Genomic DNA, 23,032 nt, shown 5'->3' on the forward strand with positions numbered 1-23,032 from the left:
TAGGAAGCAGTGGTAATGGCTCAAATAATTAGGTCCCTGCCATCTCATGTGAAACTTAGTTGAATTCCCATTTCCCAGCTTCAGCCCAGCTCTATCTCAACCATTCCAGGCATTTGGGTAGTGAACCAGTAGATGGAAGAAGCTCTCCCTTTGTCTACCCTCTCTGTCTCTCTTTATCTCTGTCTCTGCCTTGCAAATAAATTTTCTTAAAAATTGAATAACTCATGTCCTTTGATCCAGTAATCATGCTTCCCTGATTAATCAACCCAAGGAAATAAGCAAAAATCTTGAAAAAACTGTTTTAAAGATGTTCAAAACAGTGCTAATTACAAAAATATCATTGATAACCTTAGTATTCATCAATAGAAAATATATTACATAAATAATATATCTAGACAATGTAGTATTTTGCTATTATTAAAAATGAGGTTTCATAGATATTCAATAACATGGGAAAATATGACATGATGTCAAGTGAAAAAATAGTACTCAATTCTTTTTATACTACTGATTCTAATTCTTTTTTTTTTTTTTTAATTTATTTTAGTATTTATTTGAAAGGCAGAGTTACAGAGACTGGGGGAGGAGAAAGACAGAGAGATCTTTTATTTGTTGGTTCACTCCCCAAATGGCCACAATGGCTGGGGCTGGGCCAGGCTGAAGCCAAGAGCCAGAAGCTTCATCTGGACCTCCCACGTGGGTGCAGAGACCCAAGAATTTGGGCCATCTTCCACTGCTTTCCCAGGCCATAGCAGAGAGTTGGACTGGAAGTGAAATGGCCAAGTCTCAAACAGCACCCATATGGGATGCCAGCACTGCAGGCGGCAGTTTACCCACTACGCCACAGCGCTGGCCCACTTCTGGCTCTTATGGATAACTTGCTAGTGTGGAATTCCTTGGTCACATGGTAATTCCATGTCTGACCTTCTGAAGCCCTGACAGACTGTTGGGTTCCCAGCTCCCAGTATGGGCTTTCGGAAAATTCACTAGCAGATGAGATCTTTCTCTTTGTCTCCCTCATCTAGGAAATGGACCAGCAGATGAGAGCTCTTCTATGCGTGCTTCTATCTCTTTCTTTGTCTCTGCCTCTCAAATAAATTTTAAAGCCAGCGCCGTGGCTCACTAGGCTAATCCTCCACCTAGCGGCGCCGGCACACCGGGTTCTAGTCCCGGTCGGGGCGCCGGATTCTGTCCCGTTGCCCCTCTTCCAGGCCAGCTCTCTGCTGTGGCCCAGGAGTGCAGTGGAGGATGGCCCAAGTCCTTGGGCCCTGCACCTGCATGGGAGACCAGGATTAGTACCTGGCTCCTGCCATCAGATCAGCACGGTGCGTCGGCCGCAGCACACCGGCCGCAGCGGCCATTGGAGGGTGAACCAACGGCAAAGGAAGACCTTTCTCTCTGTCTCTCTCTCTCACTGTCCACTCTGCCTGTCAAAAAATTTAAAAAAAATTAAAAAAATAAATTTTAAAAGAAATTAAACAAAGATTTTATCAGTTAATTGGCCCTTTGCTTTTGCCTTACAGATTTAAGAATGCAGATAGGGGCCGGCGTTGTGGGTTAAAGCACCAGCCCACAGCACCAGCATTCCATATGGGCGCTGGTTCATGACCCAGCTGCTCCACTTCTGATCCAGTTCTCTGCTATAGCCTGGGAAAGCAGTGGAAGATGGCTCAAGTCCTTGGGCCCCTGCACCTGCATGGGAGACCAAGGATAAGCTCCTGGCTTCTGGCTTCCGATCAGCTAAGCTCTGGCCATGCAGTCATTTGGGGAGTGGACCAGCAGATGGAAGACCTTTCTGGCTCTACCTCTCTCTGTAACTCTGAAATAAATAAATACATCTTCAAAAGAATGCAGTTATTAAATTCCATATAAAAAAAAACCTTGCTGAGATTTCAAATGGGCACACACTGAACATACACATCATTGTAGGGAAATCTGACATCTCCATGATAATAAATGTTCCAACTCACAAACACAGTCTGTCTCTCCATCAATGTGGGTCTTTTAAAATTTCTATCACAAATCCTTTGTAGCTTTCTATGTAGAGATCTTCCACACTGTTTTTTAGATTTATATTTAGATATTTCATCTTTGTTGACATCATAGTAAATGGTATTGTTAGAATTTTTTCATTTTTGACTTGTTGGTATAAAGTAATATAACTGACTATTCTTTATTGATCTTGTATTCAGCAATCTGTCAAATCTACTTACTAATTCTAACAAATAAAGATTCATGGAGGGGGGCCAGCGCTGTGGTATAGCGGGTAAAGCTGCTGCCTACAGTGCCAGCATCCCATATGGGTGCGGGTTCAATACCCAGCCACTCCACTTCCAATTCAGCTCTCTGCTATGGCCTGGGAAAGCAGTGGAAGATGGCCCAAGTCCTTGGGCCCCTGCACCCACATGGGCGACCAGAAGAAGCTCCTGGTTCCTGGCTTTGGATTGGCATAGCTCTAACTGTTGTGGCCATGTGGAGAGTGAACCAGCAGATGGAAGACTGACTCTCTCTCTCTCTCTCTGCCCCTCTCTCTGCCTCTGCCTCTCTGCAACTCTGCCTTTCAAATAAATCTCTCTCTCTCTCTCTCTCTCTCTCTCTCGACAGGCAGAGTGGACAGTGAGAGAGACAGAGAAAGGTCTTCCTTTGCCATTGGTTCACCTTCCAATGGCCATCGCGGCCAGTGCGCTGCGGCCGGCGTACCGCGCTGATCCGAAGGCAGGAGCCAGGTACTTATCCTGGTCTCCCATGGGGTGCAGGGCCCAAGCTCTTGGGCCATCCTCCACTGCACTCCTGGGCCACAGCAGAGAGCTGGCCTGGAAGAGGGGCAACCGGGACAGAATCCGGCGCCCTGACCAGGACTAGAACCCGGTGTGCCGGCGCCGCTAGGTGGAGGATTAGCCTAGTGAGCCGCGGCGCCGGCCCTAAATCTCTCTTTTTAAGATTTATTTATTTGAAAGTGTGAGTTATACCGAGAGAAGGAGAGGCAGAGAGAAAGAGAGGTCTTTCATCTCCCAGTTCACTCCCCAACTGGCTACAACGGCCGGAGTTGCGGGTACAGGGACCCAAGGAATTGGACCATCTTCTACTGCTTTCCCAGGCCATAGTAGAGAGCTGGATTGGAAGTAGAGCAGCCGTGTCTTGAATCGGCACCCATAAAGGGATGCCGGCACTGCAGGCAGTGGCTCTACCTGCTACGCCACAGCGCCAGCCCAATAAATAAATCTTTTTTTTAAAAAAAGAATCATGGAGGGTCTTTGGGACATTCTATGTACACACATCATGTCATCTGCAAACAATGACATGTTTTATTTCTTCCCTTCCAGTTATTATCCCCTTCTTTTCCCTTATAATTCTATAAGTGAATTATTGGCTATGATTTATTATCTTGATTTCAGGACTGAATTTCTTTGGGAAAACGGAAACTTTGGAAAATCTTTTTCATCCTATAAACACCCTCAATGCTTTCATTACACAATGAAAATCGGGGAGGCCCCGACATCATCCACAGTGGCCACAGCACCCTCAGCAGCGGCTCCCTCTTGACTCAAAGGGAAGTGGTTGGAACCTCCTGTGGCAGCAACCACAGCCCACCTCACTGTGGCAATGAGCTGGCCATGCTCCAGGGACATTTAGACTGAGAGAACTGCTCTGAATGCTGGCTGTGACCTGCTGGGAACACCTGTTCCTGTTCTCTGGGGAACACACAGTGGGATGACTTCACCAAACCCTTTTGTTCATAGGGCTGGGCATTGGGGGTGGGGGCTGGAGGGGTTTGGGCACAAAGCTGCCCCTACTGCCTGCTATTTCTGTTTGTGTAGCCATCCTGAAAATCAACCTGACTCCCTTCGCCTCCCCGTCTGCCAAATGTAGGCCTCTGGAGGAGTAGCAACAGTTACGGGCTGTCAGTGACTCACGGGAAAGCTGCTCATCGTATGACAATCACTGTATAAATGTCACCGTGTTGCCTGCAGGATGAAGGAAAACAGGCTGTGCTTTTCTGTGGGGTTGGGGGGGGAGCCACCACAGGACTTTTGACAGCTCCCAGCCATGGCGTCACAGGTTCTAGGACTAGACTCACATCCCCCCTCCCGTCATGTCACAAAGCCACCTGGCATGATCTAAAAGGTTTTCTAGGATTTTCATCCTCCGTACCAGCTGGGTTTTCTCCCTGGCCTGTGTGCTTGAGTTCACAAGATAAAGAGCATTTTTGTCTTCCAGCCACAGCTCTGAGCAGGGCAGCAGGCAAGGGCAGACTTTAAGATCATATGCCTCTGTACTGTCAATTATAAGGAACAGAACACTACGCTCTGGGGGACTCTATTGTTCCTATTGGCATTGCTTGTTGATGCAAGTGAATGACTGCTATGCAGCATTATTCACATCAGTCAAAGGGAGGAAACGATCCAAGTATCCAGTCAACCAAGGAATGGGAAGACGAATGCAGGGTGACTATACGGCCTCAGTTGGTTTTCTGTTGCTGTAACAGAATATCTGAGACTGGGTCATTTGTAGAGAGCCGAGTTTACCTTGGCTCATGGTTCTGGAGCTGGGAGGTCCAGCAGCGTGGCACTAGCATCCGCTCGGCCTCTGGCAAGAGCCTTGTGCTGCTTCAACTCGTGGTGGAAAGCAGCAGGACAGGTGGGCAGAGCAGAAAAAAAGAACACAAGGGGCTGCCTCCCTTGGCGCCAAACTGCATTAATCCCTCTCAGTGACCGAATCACAGCCTAAAGGTCCCCCAAACACCGTCACACTGGGACTCAAATCTAAACATGCATTTTGGAGGGGAAAAACCCCGTACTTAAGCCGCAGTACCAACAGTGGAATATTATTCAGCCCTCCACAAACAGTGAGGGGCCGACACCTGCTACAATACAGAGAAACCCAAGGGAAAGAAGCTGGACACAAAGGTCATGGAGGATCTGATCTCCATCCTATGAAATGTTCATAACAGGCAAATCCAAAGAGACCAAAAGTAAACCCAAGGATGCCAGAGCATGGGGCAGAGGGGACTAGGAGTGACTTTTTTTTAAAAAAAAGATTTATTTATTTATTTGACAGGCAGAGTTACAGAGAGGCAGAAGCAGAGAGAGAGAGAGAGAGAGAGGGAGAGGTCTTCCATTCGTTGGTCTGCTCCCCAGATGGCCACAATGGCCATAGCTGAGCAGACCCGAAGCCAGGAGCCAGGAGCCTCCCCTAGGTCTCCTACGTGGGTGCAGGGGCCCACCTCCACTGCCCTCCAAGGCCATAGCAGAGAGCTGGAATGGAAGTGGAACAACCAGGACTTGAACTGGTGCCCACATGGGTTGCCGGCACTGCAAGGGGTGGCTTTACCCACTATTCCACAACACCGGCCCCTAAGAGTGACTTCTATAAGGTGTGGGGGTTCCTTTGAAGAAACAGAAAGTTCCGGATTTCTATAATAGTAGTGGTTGCACAACAATGAATAGGTTTAAAAAATCACTAAACCATATATACACCTTTACATGGTGAATTTTGTTATGTAATCTAAACTCTATTTTTTTTTTTAAATAAAAAGTGAACTATTTGCTACAAGGTTATTTTTCTCTTTAGAAATCAAATATCAAAATTATTCTCACATCCTGACTGAGAGTGTTCTGGACGGCCCAACGAATGTGGCTGATAATCGCACCTCTGCAGGCAGCCATAGCCATGGTTACGGTGAACTGCATTCTCTGCTTGACTTTCACCTGTTTTATAAAAATCAGGTTTGGATGTAGAGCTCCGCAATGCCTCGGCACAGCCACGGCCTAGGGACAGATAAGTCTGGCTTCTCCGTGTCAGGGGCCAGCAGGGCACAGCACTCCAGCTACCGGCACTGCTAGGGCAATGGATTGAAACAGCCAGCGTCCTGGCTTTAGCGGTGCAGAGGTGGGTCCTGGGCAACTCACAGCCCAGGGAGCAAAAGAGCAAAAAGATGAAAAAAGGTGACAAACTCCCTTCTGTTCAATTAGCTTCTGTTCAAGGCTCAGAACGTGGCTGGCAGACGGAAAATTCCACAATCCAGTGAAACAAAAGGGAGCCAGAAAAGAGGGCACAGAAAGGGCCCCACAACCTCCCTGCTCCTTCTCTGTGATCAGGAGTTAGTTCTGACTTCCCAAAATCCCAGTGGAGTCTCGGAGGGCTGGCCCATGGCAGAGAGGCCCAGGGTCTGCATCAGCAGCCCCCTCACCACGGGGGCCTGGCGTGGGCCGCCTGGGTGACCGTATTTGGTGAAGGGACAGCATCATCAAGAGGCAACGAGGAGCTTCATGAGGAAGTTGCTTTCTGTTCAGCTGTTACCCTTCAAACCCCATCAAGGAGAAAGGGTTGTGTTCAGGGATGTCCCAACTTTCACCGCAGGCTTATGCTTTGTAACAAAAAGAAAGGAGACACTGAGCTCTTAGCAGGCAACAGTATCTGGGCTAGAATCAAATAAGATTGTTTAATGCCATTGTGTTTATTTTTGCTTCTTTATATTTACTACTTAAGGCAAGTGTGGCAGGCTTTCTGCTTAAAGTTGTAACATTTAAAAGCAACTGCTTAACATGTATTTATTTAAGAGGAAGACAAAAAAACAGAGAGACACAGAGAGAACTCTTAGCTCAGGAGTCACTCCCCAAATACCTGCAATGGCTGGGACTGGGCCAGGCCAAACCCAGGAGCCAGGAACACAATTCAAGACTCCCTCATGGGTGGCAGGCTTCCAGCTACTTGAGTCATCACTGCTGCCTCCCAGGTGTGTGCATAAGTAGGAAGCCAGAGGGAGGAGTCAGAAGTCGAACCCAGATTCTGTGATGTGGGACACGGGTGTCCTACCAGCATCTTAATCACCAGGCTAAAAGTGCCCCTTTGTATCACTTTTAAAATAAATTGTTTTTTTTTTTTTTTAAGAGACTCACTCCAAAGAAAACATGAAAGTATAGATAGTGTGCAGATAGGGAAAGAACCAGAGATGGTACAAGAATGACAGATGTTTTGGAACTTTGCTGTCACTTTACTAACTGTAAGGCGGTAATTCTAGAACAACTCTGAAAGCTTGGTCCTGGTCTTTGTAATTCCCTTTGCATGACCACACCCTTCATAACGTCACTGGGTCAGAATCCAGTGACTAAGAAAATGCCAAAAGAGCTGCCCGAGGACAGAAGGGGACCTTAGGAACGTAGGTGGCCTAAAGGGCAAAGGTGCTATCAGGAACCAGAAAGAGCCTGCCCTTGAAAAGCCACCATCCATACCTCGAGAACATTCCCCAAAATCCACTTTGCTGCATGTCTGAAATCATCCAGATAACAACAAGGAAAAGGACAAGCAGAGAATATGACAATATCATGATACTCTTCAAAATGTCAGCAGTAAAATGAACTCACCAATAGTAGATTCTGATCAGAGCCGAGGGCCACAGGAGGAATGAGGCTACAAATGCCAGGATTGGGATGGCCAGAGTTCCCCCCGCGATCACAAACATGTTAACCACGTCCAGATCCATCATGCTCTTTAAGGTGGGCTGATACCTGCAGGGGCATAGACAGGCATGTCACTGAAACCCTGTCTCAGGAGACACAGTGAGGAAACAAAGATCAGAAGAAAAGTGAAGAACCCAGAAAGAAAAAGACCAGGAGGAAACAAAGGCAGGCATGTACTTAAAAACAAACAAAAAAAACTAGTAAGGGTCAGGGTTGAGGCATAGTGGATTAAGCTGCTGCTTGTGATGCCATTATTATATACTAGAGTGCTGATCTGAGTCTCAGATTCTCTGCCTTTTTTTTTTTTTTAAGATTTATTTATTTATTTGAAAGGCAGAGCTACAAAGAGGCAGAGGTAGAGAGAGAGAGAGAGAGAGAGAGAGAGAGAGAGAGAGAGAGAGAGGGAAATCTTCCATCTGCTGGTTCAATCCCCAAAATGGAGTTTTGAGCCTCTTCCTGGCTCCAAAGCCAGGAGCCAGGAGCCTTGAACCTCTTCCAGGTCTCCCATGCAGGTGCAGGGGCCCAAAGACTTGGGCCATCTTCTTGGCTTTCCCAGGCCATCGCAGAGAGCTGGTTCAGAAGGGGAGCAATCAAGACTCGAACTGTCGCTCATATGGGATGCTGGCCCTGCAGGTGGTGGCTCTTACCTACTACACCATAGTGCTAGCACCCGGATTCTCTGCTTCTGATCCAACTTCCTGCTAATGTCCCTGGGAAGGCAATAGATGATGGCCCATTGTACTTAGGCCCCTGTGAACCATGTGGGAGACCGCAATAGAGTTCCTGGCTTTGGCCTGGCCCAGCCCAGCCCTGACTGTTGCAGTCATTTGGGGAGTGAAATGGCAGAGAAGATCTCTCTTTCTTTCTCCCTCTCTGCCTTTCAAATAAATAAATAAATAAATTTAAAAAAAAAAAAGAAAAGAAAAGGTAGACAGGACAACTAAATGTCACAAGGAATCCTTGAGCGAGTCCTAGATCAAAAACAACAGGGGCCAGCACTGTGGCAAGTTGGGTTAAAGCCATGGCCTGCAACGCTGGTATCCCATGTGGGTGCCAGAGTCCCGCCTGCTTCACTTCCGATCCAGCTCCCTGCTAATGTGCCTGGGAAAGCAGTGGAGGATGGCCCGAGTCCTTGGGCCCTTGGACCCACACGGGAGACCTGGAAAAAGCTCTTGGCTCCTGTCTTTGGATCAGCACAGCTCTGGTCATTGCAACCATTTGGGGAGTGAACTAGTGGATGGAATCTCTCTCTCTCTCTTGCTTGCTCGCTCTCTCTCTGCCTCTCTGTAACTGCCTTTCAGATAAATAAAATAAAATCTTAAAACAGCAACAACCAAAACTATAAGAAACACTGTTGGGACAATAGAAGTAATCTAATTAAGGACTGTGTTTTGGGTAACATTGTTTCAGTGATGCAATCCTGTGAATTTATAGATTTATTTGAAAAGCAGTCACAGAGGCAAAGGGAAAAAGAGAGAAAGAAAGGTATCTCCCAATTGCCAGTTCATTCCTCAAATGCCTACAACGGGTGTGGCTGGGCCAGGCTGAAGCCAGGAGCTGAAACCTCCATCTGGGTCTCCCATGTGGGTGGCAGGGACCCAAATACTCGGGCCTCCTCAGGAGTATTAGCAGGGAGCCAGATCAGACATGGAGGAGCTTAGCCCGCTACACCACAGCGGGTATGTATTTCAATGTTATATAATAAGGGCACAGCAAGACCTCACAATCACAGAGCACAAGCGCTGGCAAGCATTTTCTGTAAGGGCCAGTAGACAGGTATGTCAGCACGAGGGCCATAAGTCAACGTCACAGCTAGTCTGGCTGGCCCTACAGTGAGAAAGCAGCCACAGAGGACACGTAATGAATGGGCATCACTGTGTTCCCCATAACACTGTGCTATAAAAACAGGCTGTACTGAATGTGGCCTGGAGGCTGTGATTTGCCTGTACTTGATCTAGCACATCAGCCCTGTCAAACAGGTGAGGTGGGTGCTTTATCGCATTTTATAGCTTTAAGAAACTGAGGCTGAGAGAGGTTAAGGAACTTGACCAAGGTCACGGAGCTGTAGAGTCGTGATTACAAAACACTCCCTTTGCATCGAGCTCTGCTTCATCTAATCTTGCTTCCAGAGGTGTTCTGCAGTCTTTGCTATCAGATTCCTAATTTCTCCATGAAGATGGCAGCTCTCCATTTCTCCCAGAGATTTGGCTAAACAAGGCCCTCACAGTCTAGAGGGGCAGCCAGACACATACACAGGTGTGTTACAGGCTTCTTTGCAGTTACACACGTGCAACTGGGTGGGTCCAGAGTCTACAGTGATGAAAGCCACCTCCGTCTAAGGGGCATAGCCCATACTCTGTTCCCAACTCAATGTCCCACTTAGCTTCTTAGTCACTGCAGGCCCTTCTCCCAGCCTAATTACATCACTGGCTTGTTTCTCCTTTTAGAACCAGAGGCCTTTGAGGGCAGGCACATTCATTGGCTTTCTTTCTCAGTGCCCAGTACAGCACAGCATGCAAATAAGGGATAATGGATTAATGGAAAGCAAAGTTACAAAATGGGCTCAGTCCTGTTTTGTTTGTCTTAGGGGCTCTAAGAGAACTGACCTTTTTCCTCTTTCAGTAATTACAAAATTCCCCGGAGAAGTCACATATGAAAATACCATACTGGGGCTGACATTGTGACAAAGTGGGTTAAGTCACTGCCTACAACACTGGCATCCCATATAGTTCCTGGTTCTAGTCCCAGCTGCTCCACTTCCAATCCAGCTCTCTGCTAACGTGCCTAGAAAAGCAGCAGAAGATGGCCCAAGTGCTTGGGCCTCTACACCCATGTGGGAGACCCAGAAGAAGAAGCTCCTGGCTCTTGGCTCCTGGCTTGTGCATGGCCCAGTCCTGGCCAATGTGGCCATCTGGAGAGTGAACCAGCAGATGGAAGCACAGTCTCTCTCTCTCTCTCTCTCTCTCTCTCTCTCTCTCTCTGCCTCTTCCCCCTTCTCTGTAACTCTATCTTTCAAATACATAAGTAAACCTTAAAAAAAAAATACCCTGTTAAAGGGCCTCACCATCAAGGAGAAAGCGAATTCATCAGGGTGAAGGGAATCTGTGCACAAATCTGAACACAGCGGATTGCAAATGAGTTGATGAACATGAGACCTGTCATTTTCTAGAAGACTTCTCTGTATTACACAAAGTCCTTCGAAACTGCTGAGGGCCACCGTGAGCTCTGATCCCTGAACTGCAGGGAGTTAATGGCACAGTGCTCCTTTGGCTGAGGAATCAGATCATGTTATGCCCAGAGCTAAATAAATCATAGACGCTGACACCGGGGAAGGGAGCCCTGAACTGAAGGTGACCATCACATTCAGAGCTTGCCGCGGGTGCCACAAGCAGCATCGAGGAAGCTCTCATCCGGCCCTGTCTTCCTCTCAGGGTACATTCTTCACTGAGGAGCGTTTGTAGAGCACGATCCATCTAGCAAGGCTTGGGCTTCTTACTAGAGGGAACTCTGCACACTTCCTCTCACAAGGTCAGATGGAGCTGTAGGACTGCAGGGCTTTCTCCACCAATAAAGAGCGGGCAATTACTTCTACCTCTGCAGCATCCTTCACGTGACAAAGGATTTGACCCAGCTTTGCTTTAAACAGGCAGCTCCCCTGCCCTGCTGGTATTTATTTATAGAATACTCCACACACCCAGGGGGAATCTGAGGACAAAATAACCGATGCTTAAGAACCAGGAACCACCAGGGACTGAAAATCAGACAATCCACTACAGGATGTGACGTGGAGTTTCATGAACTATGTGGCTCCTGCAATTGACAGTTTGTAGGATGACTTTAGCAAGTAGGAGAACACTACACAATGCTTCTGGGAGGACACAGCATTAGGTGGCATTGACACAAGACCCTCAGAAAAATCATCTCTTTCTGGTTCTTTTACAGTCCTGTATAGGTCAAAGAAACTCTCCGTACGGTGCTGTTAACCAGCTCTCTAATAACTGTGCTCCCTGCAGTTACCCAGCTAGTTAACATCACTTCTTTTTATTATGGATTACTTTCAACGTATAGTAGAGATGTAAATTAGTTTTAAAAATAAATTTAGGGGGCCGGCGCCACGGCTCACTAGGCTAATCCTCTGCCTGCGGCACTGGCACACCGGGTTCTAGTCCCTGTCAGGGCACTGGATTCTGTCCCCGTTGCTCCTCTTCCTGTCCAGCTCTCTGCTGTGGCCCAGGAGTGCAGTGGAGGATGGCCCAAGTCCTTGGGCCCTGCACCTGCATGGGAGACCAGGATAAGCACCTGGCTCCTGGCTTCAGATCAGCGCGGTGCGCTGGCTGCAGCATGCCGGCTGCAGCGGTCATTGGGGAGTGAACCAACAGAAAAGGAAGACCTTTTTCTTTCTCTCTCTCTCACTGTCCACTCTGCCTGTCAAAAAAATAAAATAAAATAAGCCTTTCGGCCGGAGCCGCCATCTTCCAGTAATTCGCCAAGATGACGAACACAAAGGGAAAGAGGCGAGGTACCCGGTACATGTTCTCCAGGCCTTTCAGAAAACATGGAGTTGTTCCTTTGGCCACATACATGCGCATTTACAAGAAAGGTGACATTGTGGACATCAAGGGAATGGGTACTGTTCAAAAAGGAATGCCCCATAAATGTTACCATGGAAAAACTGGAAGAGTCTACAATGTTACCCAGCATGCTGTTGGCATTGTTGTAAACAAACAAGTGAAAGGCAAGATTCTTGCCAAGAGAATAAATGTGCGTATTGAACACATTAAGCACTCTAAGAGCAGAGATAGCTTCTTGAAACGTGTGAAGGAAAATGATCAGAAGAAGAAGGAAGCCAAAGAGAAGGGTACCTGGGTTCAACTAAAGCGTCAGCCTGCTCCACCCAGAGAAGCCCACTTTGTCAGAACCAATGGAAAGGAGCCTGAGTTGCTGGAACCCATTCCTTATGAATTCATGGCATGATAAATGTAAGATAAATAAATAAGACCTAATTGATTAAAAAAAATAATAATAAATAAATAAAATAAAATAAAATAAAAAAATAAATAAATTTAGGGGCCGGCACTGTGGCGCAGCAGGCTAACGCTCTGGCCTGAAGCACCAGCATGCATATGGGTGCCAGTTCTAGTCCCGGCTGCTGCTCTTCCAATCCAGCTCTCTGCTATGGCCTAGGAAAGCAGTAAAAGATGGCCCAAGTTCTTGGGCCCCTGCACGCATGTGGGAGACCCGGAAGAAGCTCCTGGCTCCTGGCTTTGGACGGCCACTTCGGCCATCTGGGGAGTGAACCATCATTGGACGGCAGATCTCTCTCTCTCTCTCTCTCTGCCTCTCCTCTCTCTCTGTAACTCTGACTTTCTTTCTTCTTTTTTTATTTATTTTTTTATTTTTTGACAGGCAGAGTTGACAGTGAGAAAGAGACAGAGAGAAAGGTCTTCCTTTGCCGTTGGTTCACCCTCCAATGGCCGCCGCGCCGATCCGATGGCAGGAGCCAGGTACTTATCCTGGTCTCCCATGGGGTGCAGGGCCCAATCACTTGGGCCATCCTCCACTGCACTCCCGGGCCACAGCAGAGAGCTGGCCTGGAAGAGGGGCAACCAGGACAGAATCCAGCGCCCCGACCGGGACTAGAACCCGGTGTGCCGGCGCCGCAAGGCGGAGGATTAGCCTAGTGAGCTGCGGCGCCGGCTGACTTTCAAATAAATAAATAAATCTTTAAAAATAAATAAATAAAAAATAAAAATAAATTTAGGTAAAGAGGAGTCAATTTAAAGAAAAATATGAAGTAGGTGACCCACAATGTGGTGGAAACAGCGAGGGTGGCAGATTCCTGGATTAGACAGCCCCAGGCTGAGGTTGGGCCATTCCAGCTGGTTCTCTTCTACCTGGCTGTTTCATCAGCTGAAAGACCTTGGTTTCCTCACCTGTTAAACCAGAAAGCTATCACTTCTGTTCCTCCCTACTCCGGTGCCTTGGGCATTCTGGGAATCACACCAGGCAACTCAAGACTAGCATTTGCCTTGCCCTCACGTGACTCTTGTTCCCTTGCCAGATATTCCCAGAACCTAAAATGGTACCTGACAAAGATGTGGTACTTGGTAATATCAAACATCTGATTAAGTAAAATGAAAATAAAAACATTCATTTTTTAAACCTGTGCTACATAGGGAGGTGCCCTAAGGTTACAGATGATAGTGTGAAGTGAGGTGATGAGGGTGACACCTCACACACCCTAGACCAGACCCCATAACTCTGGTCTCCTCTGCCACCTGTTAACACCCAGGTTGGGCATCCAGGGCCTTCTCTGAACACAAGAGCAAATATCAATGGAATAAGGGATCAATCTGTGGTTAAAGGTAAACATTACATCAGGGAAATCAAGTTCAGTCTGGGATTGGAGGTAGAACACAACATTTCACAATTCTAATGTTCTCATTGATTTTGAAAACCTAGGATATTGACTTCCGATGCATTGATCTTCAGGATATAAAGCCAACTCCAAGAATAAACAGAATGTAAAACACTTTCACAGAATCTTGCCTTTCTCTAGGCGTCTGCCTATACTGCATCGAATTTTTTTTTTAAGATTTTATTTATTTTTTGACAGGTAGAATTACAGACAGTGAGAGACAGAGAGAGGTCTTTCTTCTGTTGGTTCACTCCCCAAATGGCCACAACAGCTGGAACTGTGCCAATCAGAAGCCAGGAGCCAGGTGCTTCTTCCTGGTCTCCCATGCAGGTGCAGGAGCCCAAGCATTAGGGCCATCTTCTACTGCTTTCCCAGGCCACAGCAGAGAGCTGGATTGGAAGAGGAGCAGCCGGGACTAGAACCAGTGCCCATATGGGATGCCAGCGCCACAGGTGGAGAATTAACCTAGTGCGCCACAGCACCGGCCCCCAGTACATAAAATTTTTTAAAAGATTTATTTATTTATTTGAAAGGCAGAGTTACAGAGAGTGAGAAAAGGAGAGGCAGATTTTCCACCTGCTGGTTCATTCCCAAAATGGCCACAACAGAGTTTCTTATGGGTTTCCCACATGGGTGGCAGGTCCAAGGACTGGGACCATCTTCCACTGCTTTCCCAGGCACATTAGCAGGGAGCTGGATCAGAAGTGGAGCAGCTGGGACTCGAATTGGTACCCATATGGGATGCCAGCACTGTAGGCAGCGGCTTACCCCACTGTGCCACAGCACATCAAATTCGACAAACTAAAGTCCTATACCTCCAATATAATAATGACTGTCCAACTGCAGCAGCAGTAATAATAATTGACCATGATGACCACCACCACAGCCCAAGAAGGTAAGACAGCAATGGCCTCTATCTGCTCAGTAACCAGTCTTCACCAGGCCTGGTGTTGGCGGTTCCTATGTATCCTTCCATTTTATCTCTTATGACATTTGGCAACATATCCTCCCCTTTAAAGATGGAAAAAAACTGAAGTTTAAGAGCCCTCAAGATCACCAGATGGGTAAGTGGCATGAGTGGAATTTCATCCCAACCCTGTTTATTCCCCAGTGCAGGCTACCTTTGTCTTACCCCGGTGCCTTCCGCAGCAGATATCTACTGTGCATCAGCGTTACACAGGCACAGAGTTCAATGTCCCGGGAGACAGTCTTTGTCCTTCTTTAGAGCTGTTTAACAGCATTCACATGGTAACAACTTTACAAGCTGCCAGCTGGTTTATTACCTTATTCCTGTTGGTGTGTCTTTAACACCACCAATGCAACTTCTAATCTTTTTCTCTAACTTTGCATTAGGAAAATTCTTTCCACAATGTTTTCCACTAGACAAACATTATGTTCTTGCATAATACCCCAGCTGTTGCACAGTGTTGCACATTCCCACAGCGATCTCTGAAACCAGGTTCCTGTAACAAGATTCCTCCAAACCATCACTAACAACCGACAGCTAAAAAAGACACCAAGAAGTCAAGTTTCTCTTGGGTGAAAGCCCCAGGATTGATGAGAGAGAATAATTTGAGAAACAGTCCAGTTCTACTTGCTTGTCATATTCATCTTCTCTACCAGGAAGAAAATTGCTGAAATTCCCAAGCTGCCAGTTAAACCTCAGCAAGTGTGGCAAAGCCCCCAGGATTCCTGCCCAAGAGCGCTCACCTCTGCCTTCCCGGTCTTACTGCCTTCCCCTCTGGCTGAATCCATCCCCTCTCTGCACTGGGCAGCTGGGGTGGCCCTGCTAGTGAGGCAAGACACAGCTGTGAGCGTGCCTGCCCAGGTTCCACGATGCTTTTTTCACTCTTCCCCTGGATATTCCCATGATGCTCTCTTTTCATACCTGTATCCTTCGCCACTCCCTCCTCCCAGACTTGTCCAAATGCCTGCCTTTCCACCCCCACAGCCCAGAGGTCCTACACTGCCTCAGACACATCACATCTCTCCCCACTTCTAACTCTGGTGTCTGCTAGCAGTGCCCCCATTATCCCAGCCCCCTGGACAGCAGTGTGGCTCCTGCTCTGCCACCTGCTCACCACTCTGGTTATGCAAAGGTGCAGAAGCACCAGCACTGGAGTCAACTTAGTCTGAGTCTAAACAAGAGCTAAAATGAAATGAAACCCAGAATCCAACCACTCACTCACACTGGCCACCTCTGAAGCACTCCACAGCCACCTGTGGCTAGGAGCTACCACACTGGACCACACCACATCAGGGGATTTTCAGCCCCGAGAGTCACTTTGGTGCAACATTTGCTAGGAATGCTGGTTGGGAAACAAAGCTCCCGTCTGTGAAGACCTTCCCATGAGCTACGACGGCATAGGTCCTGCAGAGTCCACCCTAGATGCATCCTCACCTCATCTCCTCTCCCTCCACAGCTGTAAAGGCTGCTCTTTCACAGCCAGGAGTGCTTCCACCACCAGATGAAATCTTGAGTCACACCAGAGGTTAGGCTGAACTGCTCTGATGTCCACCAAATAGTATGTGAGTTACACCACGTGCCCCAGTTCAACTTCCCAGTCCCAATCCCCACGTCTCTGCCTGTACCTCCAATGGCCAGAGCCCTGCTGCCTGCTGTCCTCCCTCTCTCTGGCCCCTGCTCATGAAGTGCTCACATCCTGGTCGTCTCATCATCTCCCCTTGGCCTTTAGGGCTGTTTCAAGTGCCACATCCCCCAGGAAGGCATCAACGTCCCTGGAAGCCCACGCCTTCTAGACTCCTGGCACAGTCTTCCAGAACTGTTTACAGGAAGCTTCAGGGGGTGTGTTTCAGAGCTCTGAAAACCTTTAGGTGACCAATCCCTTCCCCCAGGCTCACTGGACCAGAGAAATCACCCACCATAGGGTGGCCCGCAGGGGAGCTGGAGAGCAGCTTACACAGGTAGGGCTGCCTTTTGGGGCCAAATTGGTGCTGCCTTAAAAACCCACACTCACTCTACAAAGAGCACATGGCCTTCTCTCCCAGCTGCTACTGGCTCTGGCAGAAGGTGAAAGTGAGGTTCAGGAATCGCAAGAACTAGAATGACCAAGGATTAACTCACATGAGGGAGTATGAATGAAGGGCTACCAGATGGCCACAGCCACACCGCTGGCTTCTGCAGCACAGTGCTCTCCTCCTTAGCACGGGCCAAGTGCAAACACCCCATGGCCTTATAGTCTGCCTCTTGCTCAGGTCACCTCCCCCAATTAGGCAAACGTGCATAAAGGGCAGGGCATCTCAGATAATGAGTCAGGCCTAGGAAGGGCTGGGGGGGGGGGGGGTCAGAGAAGAAAGCCGGTGAGAGGTCACGCCTGCCATGAGCTGCAGGGCACAGGATGCAATCTGGGGAACAGGTGCATTCAAGCGGCACGTGGCTGTGGGGACGGCAAACTTGGAGCCTCAAAGACAGACAGCAAACTCCACTCCACCTGGGCTCAGAGCTTACCTGCTTTTAGAAAGGAATGGAAGAAGGGCAGCAAGCAATGGACAAGGAAGGCTGCTATTGCTACTGGAGTGAACAGAGGCCTCGTTTTCAGAACCAGGGCTGGGCAGAGGCAAAGAGGCAGCACCAACAGCTCAGCAGCAGGAAAAGGAGGGGACCAGCAAGGGACATCAAACCAACAAAACCTGATTGTTTCAGGTGGCTCGAAGAGTTAAACATAAAGGAAAATTCTAGAGGAAATCATGAGGATTCATTTTTAAATACGTCCTTTAGAGGGCAGGTATGGGGCACAGTGTTAAGATCTCCCATGGGATGCTTGCTTTCCATACTGGAAGTGCCTCAGTTTGTTATTTTTATTTTTTTATTTTTATTTTTTGACAGGCAGGGTGGATAGTGAGAGAGACAGAGAGAAAGGTCTTCCTTTTGCCGTTGGTTCACCCTCCAATGGACGCCGCGGCCAGCGCGCTGCGGCTGGCGCACCGCGTTGATCCAAAGCCAGGAGCCAGGTGCTTCTCCTGATCTCCCATGGGGTGCAGGGCCCAAGCACTTGGGCCATCCTCCACTGCACTCCCTGGCCACAGCAGAGAGCTGGCCTGGAAGAGGGGCAACCGGGACAGAATCCGGCGCCCCAACCGGGACTAGAACCCGGTGTGCCGGCGCCGCAAGGCGGAGGATTAGCCTAGTGAGCCGCGGCGCCAGCTGTGCCTCAGTTTGAATGCTGGCTGTAATCCTGATTCCAGCTTCCTGTTAATGCAGACCCTGGGAGGCAGCCGGTGAGGGCTCAAGTTAGTTGGTCCCTGTCACCCACATGGGAGACCCAGATTGAGTTCCCACCTCCCAGGCATTTGGAGAATAAACCAGTGGATGGGAGGTCTCTCTCTATCTCTCACTCTCGTTCTCAAATAAAATAAATAGATAAAAATGTTAAAAGGGCAAGGATTTGGTGTAGCTTGGGACACCAGCATCCCATATCAGAGTGCCTAGTTTGAGTCCCAGCTCCACTTCCTCCTGCTGCATGGCCTGAGAGACAGAAGGTAATGGCTCAAGTACTTAGGTCCCTACTATCCATGTGGGAGACCTGGACTGAGTTCTAGGCTCCCAGCTTCAGCCTGGCACAGCCACAGTTTCTGAGGAAACCAGCAGATGAAAGATCTTGCTGTCTCTGTCTATATCTGTTTGTCTCTCTCGCGCTCTACCTTTGAAATAAAATGAAAATAATTTTATTTTTAAAAATCTCCATGAGAAGGCCTTTCCCTTTTCTTCTTTTTTAAATTTATTTTAAAAGAAGTACAGAGAGAAAGGGAGAGACAAAGTGAAAGAAAGAAACACACAGAGAGAGAGAGAGAGAGAGAGAGAGAAGAGAGAGAGAGATCTTCCATCCACTGATTCACTCCCCAGATGGCCACCATGGCCAGCACTGGGCCAGGCTGAAGCCAGGAGCTTCTTCCAGGTCTCTCACCAGGGTGGCAGGGGCCTAAACACTTGGTCATCCTCCAGTGTTTTTTCCCAGGCCATTAGTAGGGAGCTGGAGCAGAGTGGAGCAGCCAGTACACAAACCTGCACCCACGTGGGATGCCAGCATTGCAGGCAGGAGCTTGACCTGCTATGCCACAACACTGGTTACCATGGGAAGGCCTTTGAAACTAAGATATAAAAACCAGAAGTCATAATCAAAAGAGTTAAGTTGATTGTATAAAATTGTTTCTCAATGTTTACTTGTAAAGAACGATAAACAAATAGAAAACCCTATCAGAGGCAATAGACTAATTTCCTTAATGTATAAGGATTCCTGCAAATCAAGAACAGAATCAATAGAAAAATGAGCAAATGATCTGAATAGATAATTTTCCAGAAAGGAAATCCACATGACCCTTAAATGTATAAAAAGATGCTCAATCTCATTTACGACAAGAGACAACCAAACTAAATCTACAGAGCAATGGCGACTCTCCCTTATCACAGGGGCAACGCATAAAACGTTTAATAACAGACCGTGAGGCTCAAGCTGTGGAGACACAGATGCTCTCGTAGAAGGCATCCATTTACTTCCCCATCAACAGTCTCCATGGGTGGCGATTTGACAAATCTGTGGCAAGGCAAATACACCCACCCTTGACCCTACAATCTTCTTTTCTTCTTCTAGAAGTTTACTAATGTGTAAACCTGGGCAAATGTGAAAATATAGTTACGCAAAGCTATTTATTACAGTATTGCTCATACTGTGATATAACACTGGAAATAATTCACATGCCTGCTTCTGTGGAACAGGGAATGTAAATGATAGCAAAGTGTTACCAAGGAGTATTATGCATGACCATCAAACACAAAGAAAAATTAAACATAAGCCATCACAGTAATGAGGTAGTCCTATTTGTTCCTATGAATAATGACCTCTGATGTACCTAGTGAACTCAAAAATATAAGGAATAGAAGAAAGTAGATACAATAACACTTTCTGAATTTAAAAAAAGAATGGGGGTGACACTGTGGTTAAGCTACAACTTGGGAGGCACAAATCACACACAGGAGTGCCTGGTTCAAGTCCAGGATACTCCAAGCTTCCAATCCAGCTTCCTGCTGATGTACCTGGGAGGCAATGTTTAATAGCCCAAGGACCTGGGTTCCTGTTACCTACGTGGGAGATCTGGATGGAATTCTTGGCTCCGGCTTCGACCTGGCCAAGCCCTGGGTGTTACAAGCAGATCAGGAATGAACCACTGAATGGCAAATCTTTCTCTCCCTGTCACTCTGCCTTTTTAAAACAGAGAGGCAGAGAAAAAGAGAGTGTCTGAGTGAGAATAAGGGCAAGAGTTTGACATTGTATTAAGACACAGCTTGGTATCTCACACATGCTTGGTTCAAGTCCTGGCTCTGCTCTTGATTTCAGCTTCCTGCTAATGTTTGTCCTGGGAAGCAGCTGGTGACAGCTCAAGTATTTGATCAATGCTACTCATATAGGAGACTAAGATTGAGTTCTGAGCTCCTGGCTTTGACCTGCTCCAGCCCTGGCTATTGCAGGCATTTGGGAAGTGAACCAGATTTCTCTGTATTTACGTCTCTCTAACAACTTTTTAAAGAGAGACAGGGAGAATGTATGTATGATGCATATATATGTGTGAAATATTTACAGATGGATTGTCGCTCCCCCATTCGCGGAGGAACGACACTGGACCCTGCGCTGTTCTTTTTGCCTGGCCCTTTCCCGGGTTTGCTCCGGTCCTCCCCGGGTTTGCTGCCGGCCGGCTCTCAGGGGTTCCTCAGATGTTGCTCTCAGATGTTCCTGGTGCATGTTGTCTCTCTCCTCCTTTATAGTCCTCTTCCACCAATCACAACTCTGCTGCCCACACGCTGAGCACGCTGCTCTCCTCCAATCAGGAGCAGGATCAGCTCCTGCAGTTTATCAGTCGAATTGGCGAGGCAGCTGCATAGAAGTTGTTTGCTCTCTCTCAGCGCCATATTGTGGGAGATCAGATGCATAGAATTAGTCCTAGTTCCAGTAATTTAGTCTAGTCTCAGTTGCTCCCCACAATGGATACCCAAGGAACTGCTAATAATGAGTGGCACTGGGAAGGAACTGAGCGTGGGAGCAGTGATGAGAACAAGATTTGTCATTGCCATCTTTGTACACCTCTGGTTTGCCACCACATGCATGTACAAATTTTTTTTCTATTTAATTAAAAAATACACTAAAGGCCAGCGCCGCGGCTCAATAGGCTAATCCTCCGCCTTGCAGCGCCGGCACACCAGGTTTTAGTCCCGGTCGGGGCGCCGGATTCTGTCCCGGTTGCCCCTCTTCCAGGCCAGCTCTCTGTTGTGGCCCGGGAGTGCAGTGGAGGATGGCCCAAGTGCTTGGGCCCTGCACCCCATGGGAGACCAGGATAAGCACCTGGCTCCTGGCTTTGGATCAGCACAGTGCGCCGGCCGCAGCGCGCCGGCCATGGCGGCCACTGGAGGGTGAACCAATGGCAAAGGAAGACCTTTTTCTCTGTCTCTCTCTCTCACTGTCCACTCTGCCTGTCAAAAAAAAAAAAAAAAATACACTAAAGCAGGCCAGCAGTGTAGCACCACGGGTTAGGCTGCAGCCTGAGATGTCAGCATCCCATATGAGTGCCAGTTTGGTCCCAGCTGCTCCACTTCTGATCAAGCTCCCTGCTAATGCACCTGGGAAAGCAGAAGAAGATGGCTTCCTGCCACCCTTGAAGATACCCAAATGAAGCTCCTGGCTCCTGAATTTGGCCTGGCCCAGCTCTGGCCATTACAGCCATAAGGGGAGTGAACCAGGGCACAGAAGATTCATTCTCTCTCTCTCTCTCTCTCCTCTCTCTGTAACTCCACCTTTTGAATAAATAAACTTTTAAAAAATACACTACAAACTCCTCAAATTAAAGCTGATCCTGTAATGTTCAGTGTAGTAGTGATCAGTCACATGTAGTTGTTTAAGTTTAAATGAATTAAAGTCAAGTAAAATTTAAAAAGAAAAATTCAGTTCCTTAACTTCACTGGCCACATTTCAAGTACTCAGCTTGTGGCCACCATATTGGAGAACAAAACTATAGAACATCTTCAAGATCACAACCTGTCTGGCCAATCCTGGATTCTGTACAGTGTCAAAGGCCCATTACAGACAGCAGTCAAACCTTCAGTGCTTCGTAAATGCTGTTAGCATGAAGGTCCCTTCCTTTATGTATCTCGGAGGGCTGGCAGCCCTCTAAGTTGTCATTCAAAGACCGGGGGAACCCCTGTCCATGTAACTACCCAAAGGTTAAGTCTGCATGGCAGGAACTTCATCCCTTAAAGCTCAAAGTCCAGCAGGCTAAGACAGAAGACGATAAGAAATTTGCACCCTGGAATCCAGGACTGTCCACCCATAAACCATTCATTCCCACTGAGGGCCCGCCCTGTCCTGCTTTGCACCAAAGCACTAGCAACTGGCAAGTTCTCCATAGGGGACCTGCTCAAAAACCAGCCCAGCCCAGCCCCCTCCCTGCCTCTGCCACTTGGGTAGCAGCACTGCAGGCAGCCAGGCTGCGGGCTGCGGCTGTGGGCGGAGGATCAGAGAGAACCAGAAAGTCCTGCTACCCAATCCTCTGAAGAAGTGACAGCAGGAGGAGGGAAAAACCGGGCAGATCAAATCAAGACCTCAGCTGGAAGGCAGGAGGCCTGGCTATCCCACAGCCCAGCTTCGAACAAGTAGTAAGACAATGAAACCCAGAACCCATGCTCTGACCTGGCCCAGCACCAGAATGCTGGGTCAAGATGTGGGCTGTGATAGCTTAAAATAATCGCCTGCTTGAAATCATGTTTAAAGCCGGACAACCCTACAAACCAGTCTCTTGCTGGATAAAACGGGAGTTAAAAGTCACTTGCCCCTTCACCTACAAGGACCCCAAAGTTTTCAGGCTCTCAGGAAGCACCCAAGTTTTATTCCAACACTTCTGTGAACTGCTGTGAGTACATGCCTTGTCAACAGCCAAGGTCACCCCTTAAAGGCAAAGTGCTGGAAAAAGCATCACGAAAGTGACTGTTTTCCACATGACCGATATGAATTAAAATAGCCCTCGATATGCATGAGCTATTACAGAGGCCCAAAACAGAACCTCAGCCCCCCAAAATATTCCCCCACTGCCCAAATAAAATGGAAAGCAAGGAAGGACAAGCATTTGGCAAAGCACTGAAGATACAGCTTAG

General features: G+C 47.9%; 2 protein-coding genes across 7 annotated transcripts in view; one reads left to right on the forward strand and one right to left on the reverse strand.

Annotated features, from left to right (window-relative positions):
- The window catches only part of ABHD6 (abhydrolase domain containing 6, acylglycerol lipase), a 58,995-nt gene that overhangs the window by 26,122 nt on the left and 9,841 nt on the right, over positions 1-23,032 (reverse strand). For 3 of the 6 annotated variants that reach the window (XM_008260838.5, XM_008260839.5, XM_002713272.6), the window contains exon 2: positions 7,365-7,508. The exons of 1 other annotated variant lie outside the window; for it this stretch is intronic. In XM_008260838.5, coding sequence (XP_008259060.1) covers positions 7,365-7,486 — 122 coding nt within the window. In that variant the 5' untranslated portion in view covers positions 7,487-7,508. Of the gene's footprint in view, positions 1-7,364; positions 7,509-16,761; positions 16,782-16,963; positions 17,042-23,032 lie in introns of those variants that run through there. 2 more of the 6 variants (XM_089306025.1, XM_089306026.1) reach the window with 2 other exon arrangements.
- LOC100343039 (large ribosomal subunit protein eL21) lies at positions 11,897-12,522 on the forward strand. Its single transcript, XM_002710647.6, has one exon. The coding sequence runs from the start codon at positions 11,952-11,954 to the stop codon at positions 12,432-12,434; it is 483 nt and encodes a 160-aa protein (XP_002710693.1). The 5' UTR covers positions 11,897-11,951; the 3' UTR covers positions 12,435-12,522.

Source organism: Oryctolagus cuniculus, chromosome 10 (genome assembly GCF_051225735.1).
Source record: "Oryctolagus cuniculus isolate XC-2025 breed Fujian yellow rabbit chromosome 10, ASM5122573v1, whole genome shotgun sequence".
NCBI classification, from domain to species: domain Eukaryota; kingdom Metazoa; phylum Chordata; class Mammalia; order Lagomorpha; family Leporidae; genus Oryctolagus; species Oryctolagus cuniculus.

Excerpts from the sequence above, each read along its gene's own strand:
- LOC100343039 (XM_002710647.6), top strand. The coding sequence starts at position 11,952 with ATGACGAACACAAAGGGAAAGAGGCGAGGTACCCGGTACATGTTCTCC.